The sequence below is a fragment of the Rhyacophila brunnea genome, unplaced genomic scaffold (genome assembly GCF_057557595.1).
Source record: "Rhyacophila brunnea isolate RB1 unplaced genomic scaffold, BYU_Rbru_1.0 scaffold_13, whole genome shotgun sequence".
NCBI classification, from domain to species: domain Eukaryota; kingdom Metazoa; phylum Arthropoda; class Insecta; order Trichoptera; family Rhyacophilidae; genus Rhyacophila; species Rhyacophila brunnea.
Genome location: NW_028232785.1, coordinates 15755994 through 15783510, shown reverse-complemented (window position 1 = coordinate 15783510; position 27517 = coordinate 15755994). Strand labels below are relative to the sequence as shown.

Below are 27517 nucleotides of genomic sequence, written 5' to 3'. Positions count from 1 at the left end.
TTTGCCATTGGGATTAGGCTATTACATTGTATTTTACAAAAATGCAGATTTATAAAGCCAGGATTATAATAATTATTATATTAGAGTCTGTTGATTAGTTTTATTGACGACATATTTGGATTAACGAGTTGATGTTTGCGAAGTAAAGTAATTGTAATATGTTTACACTAGCTTGCCAATGTGACTGGCGCCTAAAAAACGTAACACAATATACTCAGTCAGTGTTTCCCAACCATTTCCGCGTCACTGCACAGACCGTAATACACCGAAACATACTTTTATTCCTCTACCTCGACCAAACCTTGCTTCAAAGTGTAGTGCAGGGTTTCCCAAGCCATGTTCCGCAGAACCTGAATAGGTGTTCCGCGTCCATTTGGAAAGGTTTTATACACTGCAACACATTTAAAGATCTTCTAATAAGTAGAAGTAAAATAAGTAAAACTAAAATAATTAAAGAATCTACTTCATATTGAAAGGCGAGTGATGATCTCCAATGATGTTTATGACGTGAAGTATCTAGATAGGTCATGGCTCCCACAAGGAGGGGGCTGATAGGCCTCTAGCCTGAGGGCATGGGGTTACGGGGGGCCCAGCGTGAGAGATCGACCAGCCAAGTGAGATAAACACACACCACAAACATCCATTAATAGTAAAAAAATGTCGCCTGCGACGCTGTTTCACTTAAAACATACTAACATTTAATAATATGTGGTTTTGCTATACTTACAATTTTTGATTATTGTTGATATTTAACATGTCTATAATTGTGCATATCAACATAAAAAGGGGTGTATTAAATATAAGTACAAAAAATCGCTAAAAATACCCTTAATTTTACCGCAAACACCATTTGGAATATGCAACTGTAGATCGTCACATTGCCTTTAACGTTAGCGATAAGTAGGGGGCCCGCCAAAGATCATAGCCTGGGGCCCACTTCAGGATGTGGGGGCCATGATCTAGGTACAGACGGAGGACCATCTTCCTCACACCGTGCGTATGAAAAAGATGGGGTACCTATATTGTTTTTAACTGATCGGCTGACAAGTCTTGACAGTTTAACGACAGTTGCGAAAATTAGCAGAACGGTTAGCTGCGCTAATAAATAACCTACAAAATAAACTAAGTGTTCCGTTAAAATTTCCGGATTTGCGAAGTGTTCCATTGCAGAAAAAGTTTGGGAAACCCTGGTGCAGTGTATTGGGGAATAGCCTATCGGAATTATATGTATTGGTCTGTTCTGTGTACACAATATTACCTATCTACTAATACAATATTATGTAGATACCTATTTACGTTTTGAATAATATGAAAAAGTCATCTGTATTGACTAGTTATTAATAGGTATTATAATATGTTTTATCGCTAACACTTTCAGATAAGATAAGACAAAAAATACAAAAATCAAAAACACACTAGATAAATAATACGATTCTAACTTGGCAAAAAAAACACAAAAATGCTCTTAAATAATAAATTATTAATTATATATTATGACCAATCATTAATAAAATTATATTAGGTAATTCCAGGGATTTCCAACATTCAATATTGCCACGGCGCAAATAATTAAGATAATAGAAGATCCGACATAAATATATTGTAGCAGAGGATATAGGAGATAGCAGAGGAGATAAAAATCCGACTCATCTCCGGGAATGAATGCTGGCATGCCTGCAAGCGACTGGTGGGGTCGAAAATTCTAGGCCGAAGAAGTAAACTTCTAATTTATAAAACAATTACAAGGCCAGTGGTCACTTATGGCTGTGAGACTTGATGCTTAACTCAAAACGAGGAAAACAAATTAGCTGTCTTCGAGCGCAAAATACTCCGCAAAATCTTTGGACCCACGTTGGAAAATGGGAACTACAGAATAAAAATGAACCACGAGTTGGAAGAGCTGATTGAACAGCAAACAATCATAAAATACTGTAAGTCCCAAAGACTACGATGGACGGGACATTTGGAGAGAATTCCTGAAGCTAGAGCGCCAAGGATCATGACGAAGTGGCTACCCCAACGGAAGAGACCCAGAGGCCGTCCAAGAAGGAGATGGGCTGACGCCGTAGAAGTGGACTGGCTTCATATAGGAAGACCCGGTAACTGGAAAAGTGTGGTGAGAGACCGGAGTGAGTGGAGAGCGGTTGTGGAGGAGGCCAAATCCCACCCCGGGATGTAGCGCCGTGGAAGAAGATAAATATAGTGTAGGTCATGGCCCCCACAAGGGGGGGGGGTGACAGGGCTCTAGCCTGGGGTCCGGGCACAGGAAGGGCCCGGTGTGGCGAGTCGACCAGATAAATGAGATAAACGTAGATCACAACTTTGCTCTAATAGTAAAAAAAAGTTGCCTGCGCGCTATTTAGCTTCGATATTGTAATAATATTTGGTTGTACGATGCAATTTTAAACTGTGTGCCGATACTCAACAACTCCACAATTCAAATGGATGTAAGTACATATTAAAAATACAAAAAATCGCTAAAAATACAATTTAATTTTACCGCGTACACCATTTTGGAAAACGTTACTGCAGCGCGTCACACTGCATTTACCCTTAGCGATAAGTAAGGGGGCCCGCTTCAGGATGTGGGGGTCATGGTATAGGTATACTAAACTTTGTCAGTTAAACGTATTTACAATGTGTAGATAGTGTTTGTTCGTTTTAAAATTCAATTAAACACTGGCTAATCCATGCCATAGTAGATAATTATAAAAAAATAACCATTTATCTATAAAATATATAAAATTATGTATGGATTAATTGCATAATTTTAGACATTTTATAGATAGAAGAATTCTTTTTATCGATTATTGTTTCTAGCCTAAATCATCTGTAATATAATAATATATTCTCAATAATTCTAATAAGTATGAGTGAAAAAGTGTCCACTATTTTTGTCAGATCGCCCATGGCATTCCTAAACTATTATGGTGTGGTTTAGGCAGGGTTTGATTTGATTTTAAAAACTAACCAGCACCATCTGCAAATTATATTCTTAGTAGGTACAACGAAAACAAATAATTATGACTGACAAAGCTTATAATCAGTATGACTTAGTGTGCAATATAATATGTCGGATTTTAACAGCCTACCTCCACCCCTCGCCACTGTTACGTATATAGTATGGCTTGGTTTCTTCTTCTTCGGCCATGTCCGCTACTGGAGCATATGGAGACCACGTGGCACCTCCAAGAATCCCATTTGCTCACCAGTTTTTTTTGCGTTTTTTACTTAATTGGATTTTTTTTTATTTTGGACACCTTCCAAGTTGATATTATTATCAAAAATAACACGCTGTTAAGTGTCTGTCTTTCTTTACTGTCAATCAAATTTTATTTAGTAGGTATTTGATAGAATAAACGCCTACAGCAGTGTTGTACACAACCTTTAAGTTCTTGTCACCACTAAGAAAAAAATGTGTAAGAAATGTTAAGAAATGGTGACATAATTAAGGTACAACTAACTGCAACTTCAAGAAATTACGCCTCTGTTTAAATCGGGATGATAAAAATCTTCTCTTTCTCTCTGCACTGCGGCATAGGCTTCCTCGTTGTTAATTTGAAAAGCTGCATTGGACATACCTGACTAGAGGTGGGAAAACTGGTCGATTTTGAAGACTAAGTATACTTACTACCAGTATAAAAAAATACTTACTATCAAAACTTGTTCCAAAATACTTACTAGTATTTGGAATACTATATATAGCGTTTGGCGTGCGTAGTCTCATACTAAACTGGAACTAAAACTTGACTCCATATTAGTATTTGAAATATCGGCTTCAATAGAATCGCTAAAAATACACTGAGCTGGGCTTTTCGAAATGTCCATTTTAAAATTTTAAACATATTTAAAATTTATGAGTTGTTTTTATGTTATGTTGTAAAATTCTTGTTAATTGTAATTCTTTGTAAACTGCGTCACTCAGTCACCTCACCATATTTTAGAGGGAATAATAGGCTGCTACAGAAAATTTATGACCCATTTGTTCATACATAAGATGATGTCATTCGCAAGCATAGACTAATAAATTAAAATATAATTGTATTCACCTCTCTCGCGCGCATATAACGTCAATAGTATTGAAAGTCTTTCAACTAGCCAGCGACTCGCGATGATATCATCACAAGTTTTTTGGAATAAGTTTATTGGGCCACACGTACTGAGTATGGGTAGTTTCATCCGATACTTGTGTACAAAAACTGATGACAGTATTTTCAACTCAACCTCTATGTCTGACCTTTAGTGACATGCAGCGTCTTTAAAGATGTGGGCTAAGGATTCGATTATGCGGATGGCAAAAATGCATATTATCTTCTAACTTATATAATATGACTGATCCAGAGCAAGGAACCAATGAGTTGAAAAAAATCTGTTGATTAATTATTATTAAATTCCACTCCGTACAACAGACAGTATTCGCCGCTTCTGATAGGTAAAGGGCACGTTTATCACAACCTCACAAACGTACGTGTACAGAACAGAATATAATAAATATAATTCCGATAGGCTATATTCAATACGCTACATTTTGATGCAGGGTTTTGAATATGTGCGTGTCCTACTAAAATGAAACGCGAATTATACACGTGCAATAGTGTGTGTAATACACCAATATTAAATGAGCGTTAATCAATGACATTAATATGGACGACGCATTTGGAAAAAAATGACACTCACTTTTTTGTCGGGTCTGCCGAATGGCATAATCTGTTCTAACGCCATTACAATAAAGGTGATATTGCTATAAATTCTCAATCCTTTTTGTCGGGTCTGCCGCATGGTTTGCTTCGAACGGGTTCGCTCAAATGTACATTGATACTAGAAACTCTGTTCTAACGCCATTACAATAAAGGTGATATTGCTATAAATTCCCGATGCGTGATATCGCATAATGGATATTGCGTGACGTTTACCTATGCACGTGCGAATGTGCTACTGTACTGAGTGCGTCGTCCATTAATAATGTCATTGGCGTCAATGCATTAACCGAGAGCAGTTGTTGTCAGTATTCGACGTATGACGTATTCTTGACACGTATTTAAGTTTATCCCGGATTCTTCCTTACTCGAGATCGGTTACCTGCTACTCCTTACCCGTTAGGTATTTCAGTTCCCATTATTTCTGAATTCCCTGCGTACGTGTCTGGCAACACTAGAAATTGTTATGATATTTTTGGCCGCAAAAATAATAAAGAAAATAAAATAATCATTTTGCTCCATAAAAACGTTTATTATCGTTTTAACTTAAGCAGTTGTTGATACAGTGTTTAAATCAAAATATAACTTTGGTACTATTTTTAGACCTAGTAAGACCACTGAAGCAGTGTTTCTCAAGTGGTAAACACGCTTACACAGTAGGGGGGGGGGGGAGTTTCAACTAGATTATCACTTTTTCTTTTTTGTCATGACTGAGAGTCATTTGTCTGTCAAACAGTCACCAAAGACAGGCATACATAATTGGCATGGAAAGAAAAATTGTAATGTATTGTGTATTTATCTCATTTAGGCCCTCTTGTGGGGCCATGACAACAGCTCAGGGTGACCGGACACGTTAGCAATTAATTATTTAAACTACCCCTACTCCTTCCGTCTTCGCGTGATTCTTTATTTGGAATTATTACATATCTTTTTCATTTGGTATCATATTAATTGGTAATAATATTATATCTGACTATAATATCCCCACGTACACCCACGGTGGCCGCGCGGCTTAAGCGTTGGGCTATCACGCCGTGGGTCCCAGATTCGAATCCTGGGTCTGGCAAGTACACATATTGTTTTTCAATTTGTGTGTGAGTCAGGGTATGGACCTAATAGGTTGAGCAAGTGGCTGACATCCATTTCTCGTAAAAAACAAAATCTGTTAATACAAACCTCTACTCTGCGGAGGCCCATATGATCCTATTAGGATCGGACATGGTCGAAAAAAAAACAACCTAACCTAACCTAGTAAATACATCTCATAAAATTCGCCACACGTTGTAGCATACGTACAAATATAGGTACTCCACGGTGAAATGTTTAACGAAGAACTCGTCATTTGATTAAATGTTACACGAACTCGTGTTTCACGTACTGCGGCGCACGAATAAGTGTCCTGCGGTAAACTATTTACGTATAAATTTCCGGATACGGTTTAAAATACACGGAATGTCCTCAATTTAACCGCGTAAAACCATTTTGGCAACACTACTGTAGAACATCACATTGCCTTTAACCATAGCGGTATGTAGGGGGGGTCCGCCAAACATCCTGGCTGGGGGCCCGCTTCAGGATGGGGGGGGGCATGATAATAAGTACATATATATATTTTTCTAAATGTCAAATTTAATGGCGAACTGCTTTGACTCCAGATCATTACACCAGTAAATTCTTGCAGGCTTCGCTGGCAGGCTCCATCAGCTTGGTTTTGTTCCTCGTTCAACATGTCCACAGTGGCGTAGAAATAGGTACAAGATGCAAACCACATACTCTGGGAATGTCCTAAAAAATAAAACTCTGTAAAATATAAAATTTGTAATGTATTGTGTATTTATCACACTTAGGCCCTCTTGTGGGGGCCATGACAACAACTCAGGGTGACCGGACACGTTAGCTATTAATTATTTAAACTACCCTACTACTTCCGTCTTCGCGTGATTCTTTATTAGGAATTATTACATCTCCATTTCATTTGGTAGAATGATGGATGAGTGATTCGTTCTACATCGGCACTGTTGTACGCTAAAAACGATTTGCAGTTGTGTTGGTGTTCTTTGGTAGTATTGACACAGGGTGTGCATGAAGAATTACGGTAAATAAGCATATTTTTATGACTTATTGTTTTAATAAAATATGGAATAAAAATGCGTACATTAGAACATAGGTACCTATATATTATTTACTTATACCGATAATTACAATTCAATGAAAACATCGTGTATTATTATTTATTTAGTTGGGATTGGGAATATACAATGTTTTGGAATTTATGAATTAGCCTTACCGATCTCATTATCGTTATTGAATATATTAGTTATAAATTTATAGAGAAATAAACAATTATAATACCGGAAATACATAATTTCGTTGGCAATGTCATTTAATTATACATATAATCATTAGGACTTCGGAGAACAATAATTACAATTGGCATTTTCAACACATAAGTATAATGCTGTTAAAGTAAAATCAATAATAGGAAGAACATAATTTCATACATTTGACACTAAAGACGCGCCCAGCTATATAGATAACCAGATAACAATCACTATATGAACACTCTGTAGACGAATCCAAAGAATAAGTTTATGACTTGTTTATGACCAGTGACTCTCAATAACAATAGAAACTCCGCCCTTTACGACCCTGCACTGTACGCCTAACCAATTGGTGATACGGTAATAATTGCAGGCGGTTCTAAGTAGTGTTTTATTACAGGCCTTAATGCACACACAAATAATACCAAAACAGATGCGAAGCAATTTTAGCGTACAACAGTGACTCTGTAAAGTGCGTGGACTATTTTTTTTATCAGTATATATTGGTAATAATAATATTGTATCTGACTATAATGTTCTGTTATTTTTGTTTCAGAATTTCGAACCGGTGCCCGTTTCAAAGGCAGAGTATGGAAAATTCTACACAGGGGATTCCTACATCATCCTGAATGTGAGTTATTTACCATTTACTATTTGACTAAATTTCATAATGCGAACGTAACGATTTGACATCGTTTGGCGTGTCCAAATTGGCGTGGCCGGTTTGGCGCAGCCGACTTGGCGTCGCCGACATAGTCTCGGGAAAACTGTAGTACTGCCATAATACGGACAATGATATCCTTACAGAAAGTGTCGCCCTTAAGACGATACATCAGTGAATCGGCAAATAATTTTCAACTATAGGCGCGACGAAATTTTGGACTCGCTGGGATTCGGAGAGTGAGCGTCGAGGTGTGAATACGTAAATTTGTTTCGTGATGGCGACGGGGCTATTAATTATTACATCGTGTAAAGATGACAAAAAACGTTACCCATTTAGGTACTTGAAAAAGAAAAAATGTCAATGCATATATTATTATTGTTACTAATAGAACAATAAACAGAACATTAATTGGACGCATGTAGGATTTTTATGACAAATTATATTTCGTTCGGCATGCGTCATTTGCACCCGCAACCCATCGCCTAGCCACGATCTTTTTAGACCATGCCTCAACTGAGGTAAGTATAGCCATAAACATAATTAAAAAGCCTCAGCTTTCATTCATAGTGTCATATTTTCCTCTTTAAAAATAATTATTTACCACGTTTTTACTAGCTCGTATTCTTGTTTGTCCGGTACAGATTTTTTCTTGTTTGTCCAAGATTTGTATTGGACGATTGAAGATTTTTAACTAACTTCCCGACTAGCTAGACATTTGAAACTTTTAGAATATATATCAGAACACGACGACAATGCATTATTTTAATACTTTTAGCCATTTTTAAGCAGAATTGAATTCATTTTCAGTTAATTCTGTTTTGTATGTTTCGGAAAAAATTCCTTTAAATTAAACACTATTATTGGTTGCTAAGGGGGTCCTAGCAACTAAATTATTAATATATACGTACGTTACTATGGAAATCAATACCAATGTCAAAATGACATTTCAGTATTCTATAATATACTTAATACTGAATAAATATTATTTATTCAGTATTTCTATCAAGTACAAAAAAGTATTTATTAATAGGTACATATAATTTCCAAGTTTATAATATGATTCAACAGAAAATTTAAAAATGTGGTAGGTATATAAAAAGTTCTTTTTATCTTTGACTTTTCAGACCAAAGAGGATTCGAAAAAACGCCTTTCGCACGATCTTCACTTCTGGCTGGGCAGTAAGACATCTCAAGATGAGAGCGGTGCTGCTGCTTTCCTGACTGTCGCTCTGGATGACCATCTGGGAGGTGGTCCCATTCAGTACAGAGAGGTCCAAGGACACGAATCGCCACTCTTCTTGGGATACTATAAACCTGGTGAGTGGGTACACATTTTTGCTGGTACTTGGGTTGTTACCATATTATGCTGTTAGCCCTCCTTCTTTCATCAACATTTTGGACTAGTGGCAGAGTTTATTTTGTGACAAAGTTTAGTGGGCTGTAATAATAAAATTGCAGACGATACTCGAAGAAATTTGTGTATTGCAAGAGAGTTTATCAATAATTAATTAGTAAAATATTGATATCAATAACAATTGATCATAATCATTAATCATCATCCGTGGTCGATCCACTGCTGGATGAATGCCTCCCATAGCTCTCTAAACTATTCTCTATCCATAGTACTTCGCTGCCAACGTACATATTATATCCACTGACCTTTCCAGCGGGTTTAGGGCGTCCCAGTATCGTTTAGTGTCTATTAGGTACCACTATATGATGGCATTTGTCTAGCGGTTATCCGCAAGCTCATCGAGTGACATGTCCAGCTCATTGTCACTTTATCTACTTCATTTTATGAAGACCAATGACAATAGTGTATTTAGTAATATAAGTGAAACAATAACAAGCACCCAGGCTTTGAGAAAATCACTTGAATAGATTGTGACCTTACCGTGGTCAAACTCGGAGCCCCCAAATGAAAGTCAGAGAACTACGCACTACTTAGCGACCTCTATCACATAGCGTACTTTTGTCTGCTTACTTTTGTGATCTTTCCACGTTATGGCCAACATGCTCCTTTCCGTGTTACTCAGATGTGTCTTACATTAAGAATGCATGCTTCACATGCAAACGTGAGTTGGTACCGCACATTGGTTGAACATTTTAGGCTTAACACAATGCTTACGGGCCCTTTTAATTAATTTTGTAATTAATATGTTAATTTGCATTTGAAAAGTAATTAGCAAAAACACAATTTTGTGCGGCCCGTAAGCTATGGGTTAAGACACAATGGGAAGTCAATAATTTTGAAGATACTATTCAGGCTGCCAAACGCATTCAATGCCAGTCTTGATAACTCCATTAGATTGTCGCCATTTTAACAGTTGGTAGAATTACGTGGAAATCGTCAATGGTCACCAATTTACCAAGATGGCGTCGATTGTCCATGTATGACAAAATTCATAGCGGAAAAACCTTTTGTCCTTCGACAACACCACTGCATCCCCCCCTCTGGTGACCAGACTAGTTACATCTCAATGTCTTCTTCTTTCACCCTGTAACGTCCCAACATTGGGGCATAGGGTAAGCACAAGTTGGCGCCACTTCCCTCGGTCCATCGCCAACTCCTGCGCCTCCCGCCATGTCAGACCTGCAGCACGTAGGTCGCTTTTGTAGCATCGCTGCAGGGTGAGGGAGGGCCGGCCACGGCGACGGAACCCTTGAGGCTGTGGTGTAACTTCTTGCTTGAAGTGTAACTTCAATCACCGAAGGCTGTTGTGTCTGCTCACGAACTCGGGTGTTTGTAACACGGTCGTACCATTGTACCCCTAAGATTCGGCGGAGACATCGACTCTCAAAGCTCAAAAGCCGAGACTCTTGAAGCTTAGTAAGATGCCATGTCTCACAGCCATACCTACAGGAGCACAGGTAGCACGCACGCGTTAAACAAACGACATTTGGTCCTCACAGAATACAGCCTTGACCTCCATGCGACTCCAAGTTGGTTGAACGCAGAGCGCGCCACATCCATGCGGATTCCAAGCTCACTAGAAATACCACCATCATCGCCAATCACCAATCACCAATTTCCATTCGGATATGTCACTTTCAAAATAGCTTAATCTTGTCTGACGTACTATCTCTTCTTCCATTAATGATTCTTGCTGATGAAGGAGAAGTAATGATGAAGAAGTTAATAAATTTGATAATAATCTTCGTCGTTCTTGTGTTTCTAGCAATCCGGTATTTAGATGGAGGACACGCGAGTGGATTCACCCACGTTACAACCAATGCTGGAGCCGAGAAGCGCATGTTCCAGGTCAAAGGGAAGAAGAATATCCGAGTCAGACAGGTATGGAAACAAAAATCAATTACATAATATTAATTATGTAGGTAGTGAATCTCGGGTCTAGGACGATTTGGCGCCGGACAACTGGACGCCACGCAATTCCAAAATACGTTAGGTACTTATACGTACTTTAAAAAAAATATTTAATATTATTATTTATATTTAAATTTATTATTATATTATTAGTAGGGGTCGTCGATGTGAGGGCCAATGGTGTTGTGACGAGGAGAGGTGAGAAGTCGTTGTCGTGATTATGAAGGGTGTGAGTTTATTTAACTTGCATAAGTACAGGTGTACAATTGTTACAATAATGTGAATCACAGCACAGAGCAATGTGCTTCGGTCGAAAACTTACAATCGAATAATTCTCTTTTCATCAATCATGACGTACTGATTATTATTTTATCAACTTATAATAATTATGTAATAATTAGGCTATTAACTAACTAAGTGAGAACAGATATAGGTACAAAGATTATTGTCGCGGTCATTGATTTACAAAGTTAGCTATAACTTGATACCTACATGGAAACAGTCACGTCCCTAGACATAATGCCGCCCCTAAGCAGCGCCAATATGCCGCCCCATTTTTATACAGTACCCCTTTAAAAAAAATGTAGGGACGTTATCCGGTCCCAAAGAGCGCGTATTCTTAAGTTTTTTAATAAATCTAAACACTTCACGTTCATCAATTGGGAAGATGTCAACGGATTGGGCACCGCACGATCGTTTTCTTGACGTTGAGGCGACATCCAGATTCGGAGTACTAGGTACTTGCGTAGACGGACCTGAAATGACCAGCAAATGCTTCTGCCATTCTATGTCCAGTCACCTCTTCGCCCTTCCAAGTCATCGCATTGGCAAATCCACCATCCTTTCTTAATGATTTTATATAATCCCAAAACGATTTAGGATTTTCGCGAATGCATTCCTTTACCGATTCCATATATCGCACCGTGAGTGTAAAACCATAGCAAGTGTAAATTTTTCAATTTCGAGATTTAAATGCAAAACAACTGCAAAAGTCATAAACTTGATAATGTAAAATTGAAGTTACTGCAAACTTAAAAATTTTCATTAAAAAAGACAGATATTTGGGTTTTACAATACAAAGATTTACTTCCATTGTTAATGTAAAACCATAGTATCTGCAAATGATTATCCATGACTAATTGTGAAACCCGAGCATCAGACGCATTCTTTTGGTGAATGCAATGTGGCATTGTTTTTATTATTGTGATAGCAGGCAATTATTGAAATGATTCAGTGTTAAGACTTAGATAACGCATCCAGATGTATTCTACAATACATTATTGTTTCCTTTGATTCAAGTAATGTAGTGCAGTGTATTTTATTTTTTATCAAATATGAGTTTAAGGATTCGAATGATGGTGGAGTTAGCTTTAAAAGCTGAAAAACTTCTAAAAAGGTAAGACTTTGTGATAAATATTATACTAAAATGATATACAAAACTAACCTTAATATTATTATTGTTATGAAACTTATTATTATCGACTTATCTTATGTACCTATGTATTTATTTTATGCACCTACAATAATAAACTCTTTCAATTAACACAACAGTATATCAATTAGATCTATGATATTTTTGTTTTTGCAATGTTACAGATTTTCAAAAATGTGACAAGTACATTTCCTGATGCTGAAGAACCCATGTTGGATATAGATAAGGATGCTGCTGGTTTGCAAGAGGAACAATACCCATTATAATATAGGCTTTTTTCAACCAAACAAGGACCTATGTGACTTTTGTGAAAAATATAAAAATTGCAGTAGCGAAGAGAAAAATATATTTCAAGTTAAATAATATATGACATTCATCAAAAAAAAAAAACAATTATCGAGAACACAGAAGGCGAAAGACGAATAAAATAGTATGTTGCTATAATCTGCAGGCCGTATTATCAACACCAAATGCCCAGATATCAGTGCTATTATATAAAAGAAAGCTTTCAACCTATAATTTTAGCATCTTACACACATTAATAATAAAAATGGTTACTGTTTTGTTTAGCATGAAGGGACTACAAAAAAGGGGCCAATGCAATTGGTTCTTGTGTTGTAAAATTTTTGGAAGACCAATCAATTGGGAAGGAAGTCTTTTTTTATTCGGATAATTGTGCCGGACAGAATAAAAATAAATTTATTACAGCAATGTATTTATACGCCGTCCAGAATTTTAATATCCCAAAAATCACACACAACTTTTTGGTCGTAGGACACACCTAGAATGAGGGTGACTCTATAACACTCTTGCATAGAGAAACAAAAAAATAGTCTTGAAGTCAGGTCCAATTTATATACCAATACAGTGGATTCCAGTGATTCACTGGAAATTGGCACTGACGAGATTTTTGATTTTCACAAGTTAGCAAATGAAATGGGCAATAATTTTCAACTCAACGAAAATAGTAAAAAGGTTAGTTGGGTAGACATTCGCGTTATTGAAGTGAGGAAAAACAATCCTTATTGCCTGTTCTATAAAAATAAGTATGAAACAGAAGTGTTTGATGTAATAAATATTAGAAAACGTCAGGGCGGACGTCAATCAGTACAACCTCAACTACACAAAGCATTTATAAAACCACCTCGGATCTCCGAAGCAAAATTAAATGACTTGATTTCCCTATGTTCATCAAAAGTGATACCAGAAATACACCACAATTTTTATAAAAAAAACTTTCATCTAAACATTTAAATACAGATTCAGATAATAATTGACGTCGATAAAATTAATTATAAAAACATTACAATTATTGTAATTTGCTATTTTTATTTTGGTTTAAAATTGTATGCATCTATTTTAATAAATTATAGTTAGTAAGCTTAAAATATCAAAATATTATAGGTAAATATCATTCTTGATTTATTTAATAATTATATAATATATTATATTATAATGGTATTACCAAAGTTCCCAATAAAAATCTTACTGCAATTCAGGTAACTGCGAAATATCAACATTTTCTATGCATCATGAAAGTGTAAAACCATAGCAACTGCTAAAACTTGTAATCTTGATGGATTTATATGAAAAAAAATAAAATTAATAAAAGAACATGTCATAATGTATACATACACCAAATATTATGGTTTTATTTTAGAAACTCTATTTATCCTGACCAAATGAAAACTTCAAACCCTTATATCTCCAAACTATGTAATTTGCACATACGTTGGTTTTACACTCACGGTGCGATATGTTCGATAGGCCAGCCGAACAGCTTGGCTCACTCTCATACGATAAAGGCCAAACATTTCATAGTCATGCTGACCATGCTTAGCCTTCCAGGCTGTATGATAGTAGTGTTTGACACTAATGTCTCTAATAATCTCCCGAGAAAACCATTTCGGATATCGTCTTCCACCTCGACATAGTGACTTCCTTGAAAAACATTTATTAAACACATTATATACAACATTATAAAAGTATTGTACCGCCTCATTCACATCAAAAATCTCACGCAACTCACTCCAATCTACTTTTTTATACTTACAGTATTTTTATACAGTATTTTTTACCATCCTTTCATGACTCCAATATTAAAAAAAATGTGTTGTATGGATACATTAGTAACAAAATATATATCGCTAAATTTAATTTAAACGCCATCTCTACTTCAGTAGATAATATTGCGGGTCCACGGTTTCAAATACATTTAAAAATACATCTGACAACTTTCACTGAGTGACTGGCAAAAATATTTGAATAAATTTATTAGGTTATTATGTACCTACCTATAATTAAAATATAATTCGCAAATCTGCACGTGTCATTACTGGTCATCAAGGACGTCACGTACAAGAACAATGGAAGTAAACTAGACATCACGAAATCGACAAAAAAATTCATTCACGTTAAACCTTACATGTTAATTAATAGGTACATTTTGTTTCCAACCAGTGAGCTCAATTTTTTAATGAAAAGATATTTACGTTATTACTAAGTTTATGTACCTATTTCTATATATACCTAATGATTCTCCTCGATTTGCCGCCCTTCAAGCAACTGCCGCCCCCAAGCGACGCTCAATCTGCCTACCCCCACGGGACGTCACTGCATGGAAATGCTTATTAAATCAATTTGTAATAAATGTAATATCGCCATATTATGATTTAATAGTTGGTGAGAATTTAAATATGCACACGTAAATAATGATTTAATCATGCATATGTTTAAGTTCCGACGAAAAAAGAGTTCTTTATTTTTATATAAAGCCTTAGGCATGGTAATTCTCAATCCGCAATAAAGAAAACAGTATGTCAAGAGTAAAATGAATTAAAACTACTAAGTAGTAGATAGAAACTGATTAAAATTCATCGTCTACATTCTGTTTACGTATCTACGACAGTGCGGCGTCCAATTGTCCTGGTGTCCAGTTGTCCCATTCCCTGAATCTCTCACCCTCAACGACACTCCTCGAAGAGAATTTATGCATTTGAGTGGGACAATAATAATTATGATAAAGATACTTACATAATACGAGTATCATTGCTGCATTGAAAACACAGATACATGGCCCCCACAAAGGGGGGCTTACAGGGCTCTAGCCTGGGAGCCCGAGCTCAGGAAGGCCCCGGTGTGGCGAGTCGACCAGATAAGTGATTTATACGTACATCACAAATTCTCTCTAATAGAAAAAAAATGTATTAAAATATACAAAAAAACACTAAATATACACATTACTTTCACCGCGTACACCATTTAAAAAACGCTACTTTGTCACACTGCCTTTATCGTTAGCGATAGGTAGGGGGGGGGGGCTATAGAGATCCTAGCCTGGGGGCCCACTTCAGGATGTGGGGGTCATGGACAGATGTATATCATAAAGTGACTGCGTAGCACACGTTTATTGACTAAATTAACCAAGACCAAGACTTTTAACTTATTTTTTCAAAATGTATATTTTGATCTAGTGTAAGGACCTAATATGTTGGGCGAATGGTTAATATCTATTCCTTGTAAAAATTCTGTAGGATTGTGTCCACTGTGTTGAGGCCAATATGCTCCGATTAGGAGCAAACCTGGCAACATTATTATTATAGTAAATAGTAAAAACGGTACTGTTCGGTTAAAGCGGATACAGTGGAAAACGCATTTTGAAAATAGCCGACAAACTGGATTATATGTTAGTTTGGGTTAGTTTAGGTTAGGTTAGGTTGAGTTAGGTTAGGTTAGGTTAGGTTAGGTTTGGTTAGGTTAACCTAACAAATAATCCAGACCTCTAATTATTATAATCCACAGAAATAAATAATCCACAGAAATATCACACAAAGGGACCTCTAAACCTGTCAGCGCCTAGGTCATCCACGTAATGAAAACTGTCACTGCACAGCATGAAAGACTTTGAAATGTGCCTAATGTCCGTTATGCCATGGTATACAACCGTATAATGGATCAAGGAGGGAAGTCACATTATTTCAACGAAACGTTCTAAAAAAATATATGATTTCCTCTTATTATAAACTATTTTTATTCGGTGATTTTCATTATCTTGTCTCCTGTTAAAGGTTGGGCCTGATCTATCTTCAATGAACACCGGAGACTGCTTTATCCTGGACGTTGGAAACTCAATCTACGTCTACGTTGGAGCCAAGGCCAAGAGGGTTGAAAAACTGAAGGCCATTTCAGCCGCCAATCAAATCAGGGACCAGGATCACGCAGGGCGTGCTAGAGTGGAGATTATTGGTGAGCTATTATAATATTATAACAATCTATTAAACTTTGTTCGTCCGTCATTGTTCGTGTATAAAGTCATTACAGGGGGTAGACAGCTGGTGATGCAATGCTATAGATCGTGCATTCTAAATAAAATGAAACAGAATAATAGTAGATAAATACCTAGATTTGATGATAAAGAGATTTTTTTCTCCTGCGGTGCTGAAAACTATCGTGTCCAGAAACTTCTACGCATGCAGTTCGCCGTATCACACTTCACTGTGAAATGTTGTATCGGAAATATATGGCAGTATATTAAAGACCGTCCAAGCTCTTTCGGCACACCCACGATGGCCGCGTGGATTAAGCGCCGGTCTATAGTGTCGAGGGTTCCAGGTTCGAATCCTGGGTCTGGCAAGTTCACATATTGTTTTTCAATTTGTGAATGAGTCAGAGTATGGTCCTAATAGGTTGAGCAAGTGGCTGACATCCATTTGTCGTAAAAATAAAATCTGTTAATACAAACCTCCACTCTGTGGAGGCCCATATGGTCATCTCTTTCCGATAAGAAAGCTCACGGAGAACTGTGCAATGGTGAAATGTTTTACGTACAATTGCTTAATATAAATACCTGTACTTACATAATATTATGTATATTATAATTTTAATAAAATACGTCGCTCACAGGCCACAAGCCGCAAGTTGTATAACATTGTTCTTAGTATAGTACAAATTCTTCTACAATCACAATGAGCATGAACTATTGATACCTCCACGTTTCTACGGGCATGGAGGACCCCTTAATAGTAAATCACGAGCGAAGATATGGATGCCACATTCATGTTTCTCATATCCCGCCAAAATCCTTCCATCGCCGTTTTATGCATAAAATGCTCTTTAGTAATCAACTATAAATGTTGCTTCTTTTGGGCTCAATTCTTAGAAATCTCTGTAACTTTCAGTCTGCCTGCCAAAAAGGTAGCTTGGACGACCCTTACGGTAAAACCCAGGCAAAAGCCAAACATTCGCCGCATGCAAGAATGATAGAGAGGGGTGGTCGTTCAGGGGTAGATTGAAAGAGACAGCGATAAAGCTCAAAAGAAGGAGAGCTAGCCGCAACACTGCAGGTAGAAAGTTAGTTAGCGTAAGACTCCCAAACGCGACAGGCTGTGTGCCCTGTGGAAGCTTAATTTTTAATTGACAGCCTAGGCGCCCGTTTTTAATAAATTTAGGGCTGTTAAAAATTTATAAAGTGTGAGATTGTTAATGTGTAGTAATATTGTGTTGTGTATGTAATGTGTGTTGTGTAATTTTTTTTCGTGAACCTAACTAATTAGGTAATAAAACTTTCGGCAACGATTGGTGCTACGAACAACGTGCGTTCATCATTTTTCCATCCCGTCAATCCTGCATTTACCCCCAACTGTCAAGACCTACCGTGCACTGAACGTGCTCTACCGGACTAAAAACCAGCTACTATTGACCGCCTTGAACTATTCTGAGCTAGTCGAAGGGTGGAAGCTGGTCGTGTGTCTCCCGCGTTCTGCCGACGGCACGCTACGAGGGCCTCATTGACGCCCGGTTGACCGGCGAGTCGAGCTCTGAGGTCGGATCGGCCGTGCGGCCCCGACTCCCCTCCCTACCCGGACTTCCGGGGTGTCAAGCTTGGCGAGCCCAACGTGGACCTGTGACAGTACTTGTCATGTTGGCAAGCATCTGTCAGAAATAGGGCAGTGAAGAACTGAAGGAGCTTCACCGAACCGATATCCTGAAATGAAGAGTCAGTGCTAAATTCAGTGTTATAAATTTAGTGTGCTTAAAGTATTAGACAGTTGACGTGGACAGTGACATTTTGACATTTGTGACAGTGGGAGGACGGTTGTTGTGGTTGACGACTGTAATTTTGACGCTTGTGGTGTTGTGATCGTCCGCCATCTTGAAAATGCTGAGTCTGTTGACACCCGCCATCTTGGATCGGTTGTGAGTGTTGTTATTTGTCGCTTTTGACAGCTGTCATCTGTCAGTTGGACATATTTTTTTTTTTTCTTCAAGTTATATTTTTCTCTTATTTTGTAATACGAACAATTGTCGATGCATACAAATGCAGTGAAAACATTTAATCATGATGGATTTTTAAATTAAACTTTTAATATTTTCATAAAAGTTTTAATTTTTTTTCAAATTTATTTTTTTAATTTTCGTCTTTCATGAACCGTACGTGCTCGAGAATACGATAATAACGATAAAATAGTGAACTCCAACTTTTACTATTTTCGATTTTTCATATTAAATTATAAGTGCTATTTTCTAATGAATAATCAGAATACAAACTTAACAGTGGCTATTCAACTCAGCGAGTGAAAAGTAAAAAGCTGATGATAACCCGTTCAAAATCGGGAGGAATCGAAATACCGCAGTGGCGATTAATCGATTTAAATCGCATCAACATGCCTATCGACTCTCCTGTAACGGAAGCAAGCGACATGTCCGTGAGTGAGCTCCAGTGTGGACAGGTGTTCACGCCACCTAGCTCGGAGATAATAGAAAAATCGAGGCCCGTGGCCGCCCCGCCCAGGGAGCCGTCACCACGACGATGTGGGCCGAAGCCAGAATTAGAAGTTACATTCGACGGCGGTGCGCGATTACTCGTGAAGACGTTCTTAGAAGCGTGTGAGGCTCATTTCAAAGTAGCTAAGAGCCCGGAAATGATGTGGACTTCCATCGCCTTAAAACAACTACGCGGGGAAGCTAGAAATTGGGCGAATACCGTGACGCCTACCATAAGTTGGCGCATCTTTACGCATAAGATGCACAATTATTTTGAATCACCGATCAGGCGCCATGAGCAGGAAACAGAGCTCAAACGGAAGCGACAAGGGCCGAAGGAGGATGCCTTCGAGTTCCTTTGGGGGAAGAAAGAGTTGTCAGACATACTCCTTCCGACAACTCCGAGCGCCACATTGGCGCTGTTATTTTATAGGCTATTGTCAGAGAGGGATCAGGCGCGCGTAGACCAGCGGCCCTGGAAGACCCTCGAACAATTGGCCGAAGTAGCTGCCAAACTGGAACCCAGACCAGAGCCGCTACCGGACTATGACGAAGATGCAACACCACCCCGTGGCAACAACGCCACAAAGAAGCAGGCACCGCAATTGAACTGCAGATGTAGGTGCACCAGCGGATGCGCTGAACGGTCGACTCAACCGCGCGAAAACTGGAGGACAGGTCAACAGAAAAACGGCGCGGCTGGAAAACGGCGACCGGAGGGGCCAGACGGAACGGGCGGTGGCGCGAGCCATGCCCGCGACGAACGGACTAGTGGTGATGCGGCGGCCAGCGATAAAAGAGGATGGAGGAATTACCGTGGTGGTCCGTCATCGAAAGTACTGACGTGCTACGAGTGTCGGGGTACGGGGCACTATGCCTCTGACTGCCCAGACAGAGTTCCGGCGGCCGCCCAAGAATGAGGAAAGCTGGCGGATCCTTCGCACCCGCGTAGGCTCAGGCGGAGTGCAGGGATGGCAAGGCAAGATTCTGTGTGGATTACCGACGGCTTAATGCCGCCACCCGCGAAGAGGCGACAACGATACCTTTGATATTGGAAACGTTGAAGGATTTGGGGACCGCGAAGATATTTTCCTCTCTGGATCTTCGTCATGGCTATTGGCAGTTACCCCTCCACCCTTCGACGAAACCACTGACGGCTTTTACCACGGCTGACGGGAGCTGTTACCAGTTTCGCGTCTTGCCGTTTGGCGCCCGCGGCGCAGTGGGGTCCTTTCAGCGCCTGATGAGTCAGGAGGTGCTGGTCGGACTTATCAATAAGATATGTCTGGTATATCTCGACGACATAATCGTGTACAGCCAGACGTGGGAGGAACACGCCAACCACTTGCGAATGGTGATGGAACGCCTGCAACGACATGAGTTGCGTGTAGCCGCTGCCAAGTGTCATATTGGGAGACGGGAAGTCAACTATCTTGGACACCGTGTTACAGCAACAGGCAACGAACCACAAGGTCATCACTTGGCCGAAATTGAAGCGGCAGCAGCACCAAAAACGCGCCGAGAAGTAAGGGCTTTTCTGGGGCTATGCGGGTGGTTACGGGAGTATATACCACGCTTTGCGGAAATCGCAGCGCCCATTACTCGGCTGTTGAGGATTACAGTTAAATTCCGTTGGACAGAGGCGGCCGATGAGGCTTTCCGGCAGGTAAAGCGCGCGTTTGCACAACCCCTGCGACTCGCCAGGCCCGATTTTGCTCGGCCGTATTGCCTACAAACTGATGCGAGCGGACACGGTATCGCCGCAGTCCTGTTCCAACCTAGAAGCGATGGTGGGCAGGATGTTATTTCGTACGCCAGCAAGAGGTTGAATGATGCCGAGACGCGATACCATTCCAATGAGTTAGAAACGCTGGCCGCCGTTTGGGGAATTAACCGGTACCGAGGGTACCTGGAAGATCGGAAATTCACCTTGATTACCGATAACCAAGCGCTAACATGGTTAAATACAGCCAAAAACCAACGCGGAAAACTCGCGCGATGGGCGATGATGCTATCTGAATTTCATTTCACCACCGAGCATTGTCCGGGCTCCGAAAATTATCTAGCCGACCATCTGTCTAGATACCCGCAGGAACCAGCTGGACAAGTAATAAGCCCCGGAGAGGAAGGCGAAAGAATGGGTGTGCCGACGCGCCCGAATGAACGCTTGGCTATGTTGACAGAAGTGCGACACGTCGCCGACATCGTCTTGGAAAGACAGAAGGCCGATCGTACGACTGCCGATGTAATAGCGCATTTGCAAAGGAGCCGCGGGGTGGATCCGAAGTACCCTAGCTTAGTGCTAAGAGACGGTATGCTACTGAGGTTATGTGCCCATCATGAGCCGACGATCGTCGTACCGTCGAGTGTCCGAAAAGAGGTGATGCATGCGTTTCATGACGAGAGGGATCACCCTGGAGCGGAAGAAACGGAATTGACGATAAGGCGAAAATTTTATTGGAAGGCACAGAGGGCAGATGTGGAAGGGTACGTGAGAAGTTGCGTCATCTGCGCCACGCGGAAGCGCGGCGCATTACAGACAGCTGCGCCGCAGACTTCGCACGTCGAAGCCAAGAGGGCGTGGGAGGTCATTGCGCTAGATCTTATGGGGCCCTACCCCACAACGAGACACCGGAACAGGTTTGTTCTTGTCGTAACCGACTTATTCTCGCGCTGGCTCGAGGCATTTGCGGTGAGGACGGCCAAGGTGGCGACGATTATACCACTACTTGAGGAACGCGTCTTACAACAACATGGGTACCCCCGCGCGATCCTAACAGATAACGGACCGCAGTTTCTCCACCCGCGGTGGGCACAATCGTTAGAAGAATGGGGAGCGGATCACTGGACCACGGCCGTCTACAACCCGCGTGCGAACCCTACAGAGAGGCGTAATCAAGAAATAAAGAAGTGCTTGAGGATGAGAATACAAGGTCGCGATCAGAACCGGTGGGACACGTACTTACCTGAGATTTTATTCAATCTACGGTGCCGGCGTAACGCCGCCACCGGATTAACGCCCGCCGAAGTAGCGTTAGGGAGAGAAATGACGCGACCAGGTGATTGGAGACACCCTATACCGGTAGACCCGAGTTTGACGGACACATTCGACCGAGATGAAATCGACGCCGAAGTTCAGCGCCGAAAACGGGCGTATTTCGACGGGCGTCGTGACGCCGGTACTGGTAGACCACCGACGTACGAAATCGGTGAAAAGATCTATGTGAAACGACACCCGATGCCGCGTTCGAGGGAATGCGCGGGCTTACTACCGAGGTGGTCGGGACCACATACTATACTTATGCGTGCGGGAGCGAAAGGATATTGGGTAGAACGGCGCAATAAACCTGTCAAGGTGCACGTCGATGAGATAAGGAAAATAGTGCCCAGGGGGCCTGATGTAGAATGGGAGAGGGTAGAGGCGCAGGTGCCGACGGAGCCTACGCCGCCGCTTCGTGACAATGATGTTAGTGCCGAGGGTTCAGCAAACGAGCCCGCTGATAGTGCGGATAGGGCGGTACCCAGCGCATCTGACCAATAGGAGTCCTCGCCCTCGAACTGTAAAAGTAATTCGTTAAAAAAAAAAAAAAATGTGTAACTTAGTGACGTAATTACCCGTAATGGCCAACTGCTAGTTAGGGTTAGAAGTAGAATACTAGGATTACTTACGAATAATATGTGTGACATCGCTGTAGAATAGGCAAGCGGGATGCCTTTAATTTCAAACGATAGGTATCTTGGTGGGATACCTATTCCCATGCTGGCGCGCAGAGCTTGAGCCCCTATGCGTGGCCGGTGGGGTGTGCTATTGCATATTGTTTTCTTTTAAATTTAAAAAAAAAAAAAAAAAAAAGAGATGTCTAAATATACCTGATTAGATAAGTTATAGCGGTAGAATATAGTTACTAGGAGCTGTGGGTGCGTATATTCTAGGTAGAAATAAGTGGCCGACACCGGCAACATTGTAGATATAAATGTTGATTATATAACCCAGGAGAAACCGGAAGGTGAGAGGAATGATGTGACACGGGTCAGCGATTGACGTAGCTATCTTGGAAAATGTAGGAGGGTGAAGTAGCGAAGTAGTGTAGTGTTGAAGTAGGCGATGAGGATAGGCCTTCAGCGGAGCTAAAACGGGCGATGCTCCACCATCTACTCTTTTGAAGAAGAGTGGATACGGGTGGTGTGGAATCTACCCTTATAGTTAGAAATTCAAGGTATTTATATAAAGGTGCAAGGGGGGGCCTTCACCGAGAAGGATATAAATCGAGGAGGTTTCAGACCACGGAAATCGGTGGGGATAGCCACCGTAGACGTACGCGACCTAAAACGGTGCGTAGAAATAAACAGGTAGAAATTAAAATAGCACGGACTGCCGCCATACGAGTCGAAAACGTCGTTGACGCAATCGCTCGCAACCTAGCGATGTGGGTACTTCAGTTACCCGCCTTCTTCTTGCGGTTCGAAACGTAGGTAGGAAGCTTGCATCAGGGTCACCTCATGGCGGAGGGACGAGTTTTTAAGGTTTTATACTTTGTTTATTGATTGTAATTGTGGTTTTCATCCTAGTTATGTCTTGAATTTCTGTTGTGATTTAAAAATATGTTGTTACTAGCGTAGTGAGGCAGGAATGATAGAGTTCTACCCAGAAGTCGATTGCTGTTAAATTGTCTTCTTTTTCTTTTATTGTAATGTGTAATAGATGTTGCTTTGTGATTATGCCTGTCAAAACATAATTTCTCGCAAATGTAGCGTCACCGAGTAAGAATACCGGTGTGCGTAATTGGTAGCGAACTGAAGGTGATGAGCCTGTAACGATGTCGTTCATGCCAGATTCCACCTTGTAAGATTGTGCTTTGTTTTTGTAACCGCTACTTAGGTGACAGGATATACTGAGGCTGGTTATCACTGTCCACCGCGGGGGCACTGCAGCGAGGTATACTCTGCTGGTGGTTGAACGATGGGGGGCGATGTTCACGCTCTGAGCATGTGGGCGAGGGATCGACCACGCAAAGGTCTGTCTGACCCTCCCTCGGGATATGAACGGTGGGGGATAGTCTCGTTGGTAAACCCAAAGTAGCGGTAAACGGTTGGGTGTTGCGACCAAATGGCGAGGACCCAGAATAACCGTGTGTGAGTGCTGCTTAGTGCTTGTTTATAACCATGAAAGTTGTAAGCTTAAAATAGAAGTCGCGAATGTAGCTGCGTCATGGAGACTCGTGACGTGTGCGAAAGGTAGCGAAAGGCATTGTTTAAAAAAAAAAAATATTTTTGTAATGGAAAAGGGTCGTTATTAATAAGATTAATTAATAAGCTCTTCAAGCAGGATACGGAGGCGGACAATGACGTCCGGTCTTGTAATGTAAATTCCTTATAGATACGAATTATATTTCATGTCTGAAAAAAAAACTATGTGAACTTAGGTTGCTCATGGCGACGCCCCGATGCCTTTCTTGAATTGTAATGAATTACTTGCGAGAATATAATTTTAAACTGACCCTAAGAAGGGCCCGTTATATGTAAACTTATTGAGTTTGGTCATGTCACCGTCAATAAAGTAAATGGGGCAAGGAGCACACCGCTGTGTTGCGGTAATACGAGCGAGGATGGAGGGACGATGGCGGGAAACAGAATGGGCACTTCGCTCGAATCTGAATGGGGCCGCTTGATACCTCCACGTTTCTACGGGCATGGAGGACCCCTTAATAGTAAATCACGAGCGAAGATATGGATGCCACATTCATGTTTCTCATATCCCGCCAAAATCCTTCCATCGCCGTTTTATGCATAAAATGCTCTTTAGTAATCAACTATAAATGTTGCTTCTTTTGGGCTCAATTCTTAGAAATCTCTGTAACTTTCAGTCTGCCTGCCAAAAAGGTAGCTTGGACGACCCTTACGGTAAAACCCAGGCAAAAGCCAAACATTCGCCGCATGCAAGAATGATAGAGAGGGGTGGTCGTTCAGGGGTAGATTGAAAGAGACAGCGATAAAGCTCAAAAGAAGGAGAGCTAGCCGCAACACTGCAGGTAGAAAGTTAGTTAGCGTAAGACTCCCAAACGCGACAGGCTGTGTGCCCTGTGGAAGCTTAATTTTTAATTGACAGCCTAGGCGCCCGTTTTTAATAAATTTAGGGCTGTTAAAAATTTATAAAGTGTGAGATTGTTAATGTGTAGTAATATTGTGTTGTGTATGTAATGTGTGTTGTGTAATTTTTTTTCGTGAACCTAACTAATTAGGTAATAAAACTTTCGGCAACGATTGGTGCTACGAACAACGTGCGTTCATCATTTTTCCATCCCGTCAATCCTGCATTTACCCCCAACTGTCAAGACCTACCGTGCACTGAACGTGCTCTACCGGACTAAAAACCAGCTACTATTGACCGCCTTGAACTATTCTGAGCTAGTCGAAGGGTGGAAGCTGGTCGTGTGTCTCCCGCGTTCTGCCGACGGCACGCTACGAGGGCCTCATTGACGCCCGGTTGACCGGCGAGTCGAGCTCTGAGGTCGGATCGGCCGTGCGGCCCCGACTCCCCTCCCTACCCGGACTTCCGGGGTGTCACTATAATAAAATATATCATATCATTAATATTGTATCCTGAATTATTTCAGATGAATTCTCTAGCTTGATGGACTTTGAGAACTTCTTCACTGCTCTGGGATCCGGTTCCAAGGACACCGTTCCTGAAGAGAGCTCCGGAGGAGACGACCAAGTAAGGAATAATTAAATAATTAGGTACATATAATTTGAAAACACCTCAGAGAAATGTATACAACCACTAGAAAAAATCTTTTTGAAAAAAATACGACCCAAAGGATTTCGAATCGATGTGCTCTAACCACTTCGCTATGTGTGTCCTATCTAATTGTGACAACATTAACTAGTATTTTTACAATTCTTACTGAAGCGCTTTCTAAATTTTGTCATTAATTGGCAATCAGCTTTTGTATTTTAAATCAAAGTTACTAACCGGAAGCGGTGAAGGGTGGAGGTAGGCTGTTAAGATCTGACATAAATAGTGCACACTAAATTTGTCAGTCAAACGTATTTATTTTCATTGTGTTAAGACTACAATGTGTAGATAGTGTTTGTTAGTTTTTAAAATTCAATGAAACCCTGCCTAATCCAAGCCAATTTAGATATCAAAGAATATTCGTTTATCTATAAATGTCTAAAGTTATGCCATTAAATTATACATAATTTTAGATATTTTATACATGAGAGAATATTTTATATCGATTATGGTTTGGTTTACGCAGGGCTTAATGAATTTTAAAAACTACCCAACACCTTCTGTAATTTATTATGTATTCTTAATTTAACGAAAACAAATAAGTATTACTGAAAATGTGCATAAGTACCATTTTTATTGGATCGCCCATAGCATATCTAAACTATTATGGTTCGGTTAGCCAGGGTTTAATTAAAAACTAACCAGCACCATCTCTAAAATTGTATTCTTAGTTCAATGAAAACAAGTATGTCTGACAAAGTTTAGTGTAGACTATTTATGTCGAATCTAAACAGCCTACCTCAACCCCTCGCCACTGCTAACCGGTGACATGATCTCTTCAAATTTTCAAAAAAAAAATATTTGACAATATGACCCTTCTAATGACGACATTGCAACGAAAGTGTGAGTAAGATGGCAGGCTTCTTGCTGTGTGCTTTGAGCAAGCCACTTAATTCCCCTGTCAAAGTCAAGCAAACTCCACACCCTCACCATGACATATTTATTTGGTTATATTAAAATTGCATTGTACCAAATAAATTCAAATTTATTTATATATTGATAATGATTGTTCTATTCACTTTCTAGGCTTTTGAGAGGTCCGAAGAAGAAGCGGTTTCGCTGTATAGGATCACCGATGAGTCTGGCAAATTGGAAGCCATCAAGATCGCACAGAAGCCTTTCAGACAGGACCAACTCAATGAAAATGTAAGAAGAAACTCATTTTATTAGACTTTTAAATTATTTGCTTTCACATTATAGTCTAAAGTAAGCCTAAGAGTGGATATAGAGACGTCACCACGTGCTTCCTGTATGTTGCGAGGCAGGATCCAGGGCCGGATTAATACCCTCAGGGGTCCTAAGTACTTAGAATTTTGGCACCCCATATAATATCTAATAAAAAAATCACATTCAGATAGAAACAAGATTATTTATGTATACTTTAACGCACAACGTTAGAACAGAGACCAAAAGTTAAAAAGAATGTATCCGTCTAAAGCAGGGGTGGTCAACCTGGTCCCTACTGCCCACTAGTAGGCATTCAAGCTTTTATGGTGGGCGGTAGCGGTTTTAAACACTAT

The 27517-nt window shown here is 40.2% G+C and overlaps 1 protein-coding gene across 1 annotated transcript in view; it reads left to right on the top strand.

Annotated features, from left to right (window-relative positions):
* The window catches only part of LOC147076645 (gelsolin-like), a 94155-nt gene that overhangs the window by 47196 nt on the left and 19442 nt on the right, over positions 1–27517 (top strand). Inside the window, exons 4-9 of the mRNA XM_085940386.1 lie at positions 7575–7649; positions 8807–8999; positions 10862–10977; positions 16507–16684; positions 25816–25916; positions 27024–27143. Of these exons, the coding sequence (XP_085796512.1) occupies positions 7575–7649; positions 8807–8999; positions 10862–10977; positions 16507–16684; positions 25816–25916; positions 27024–27143 (783 nt within the window). The remainder of the gene's footprint in view (positions 1–7574; positions 7650–8806; positions 9000–10861; positions 10978–16506; positions 16685–25815; positions 25917–27023; positions 27144–27517) is intronic.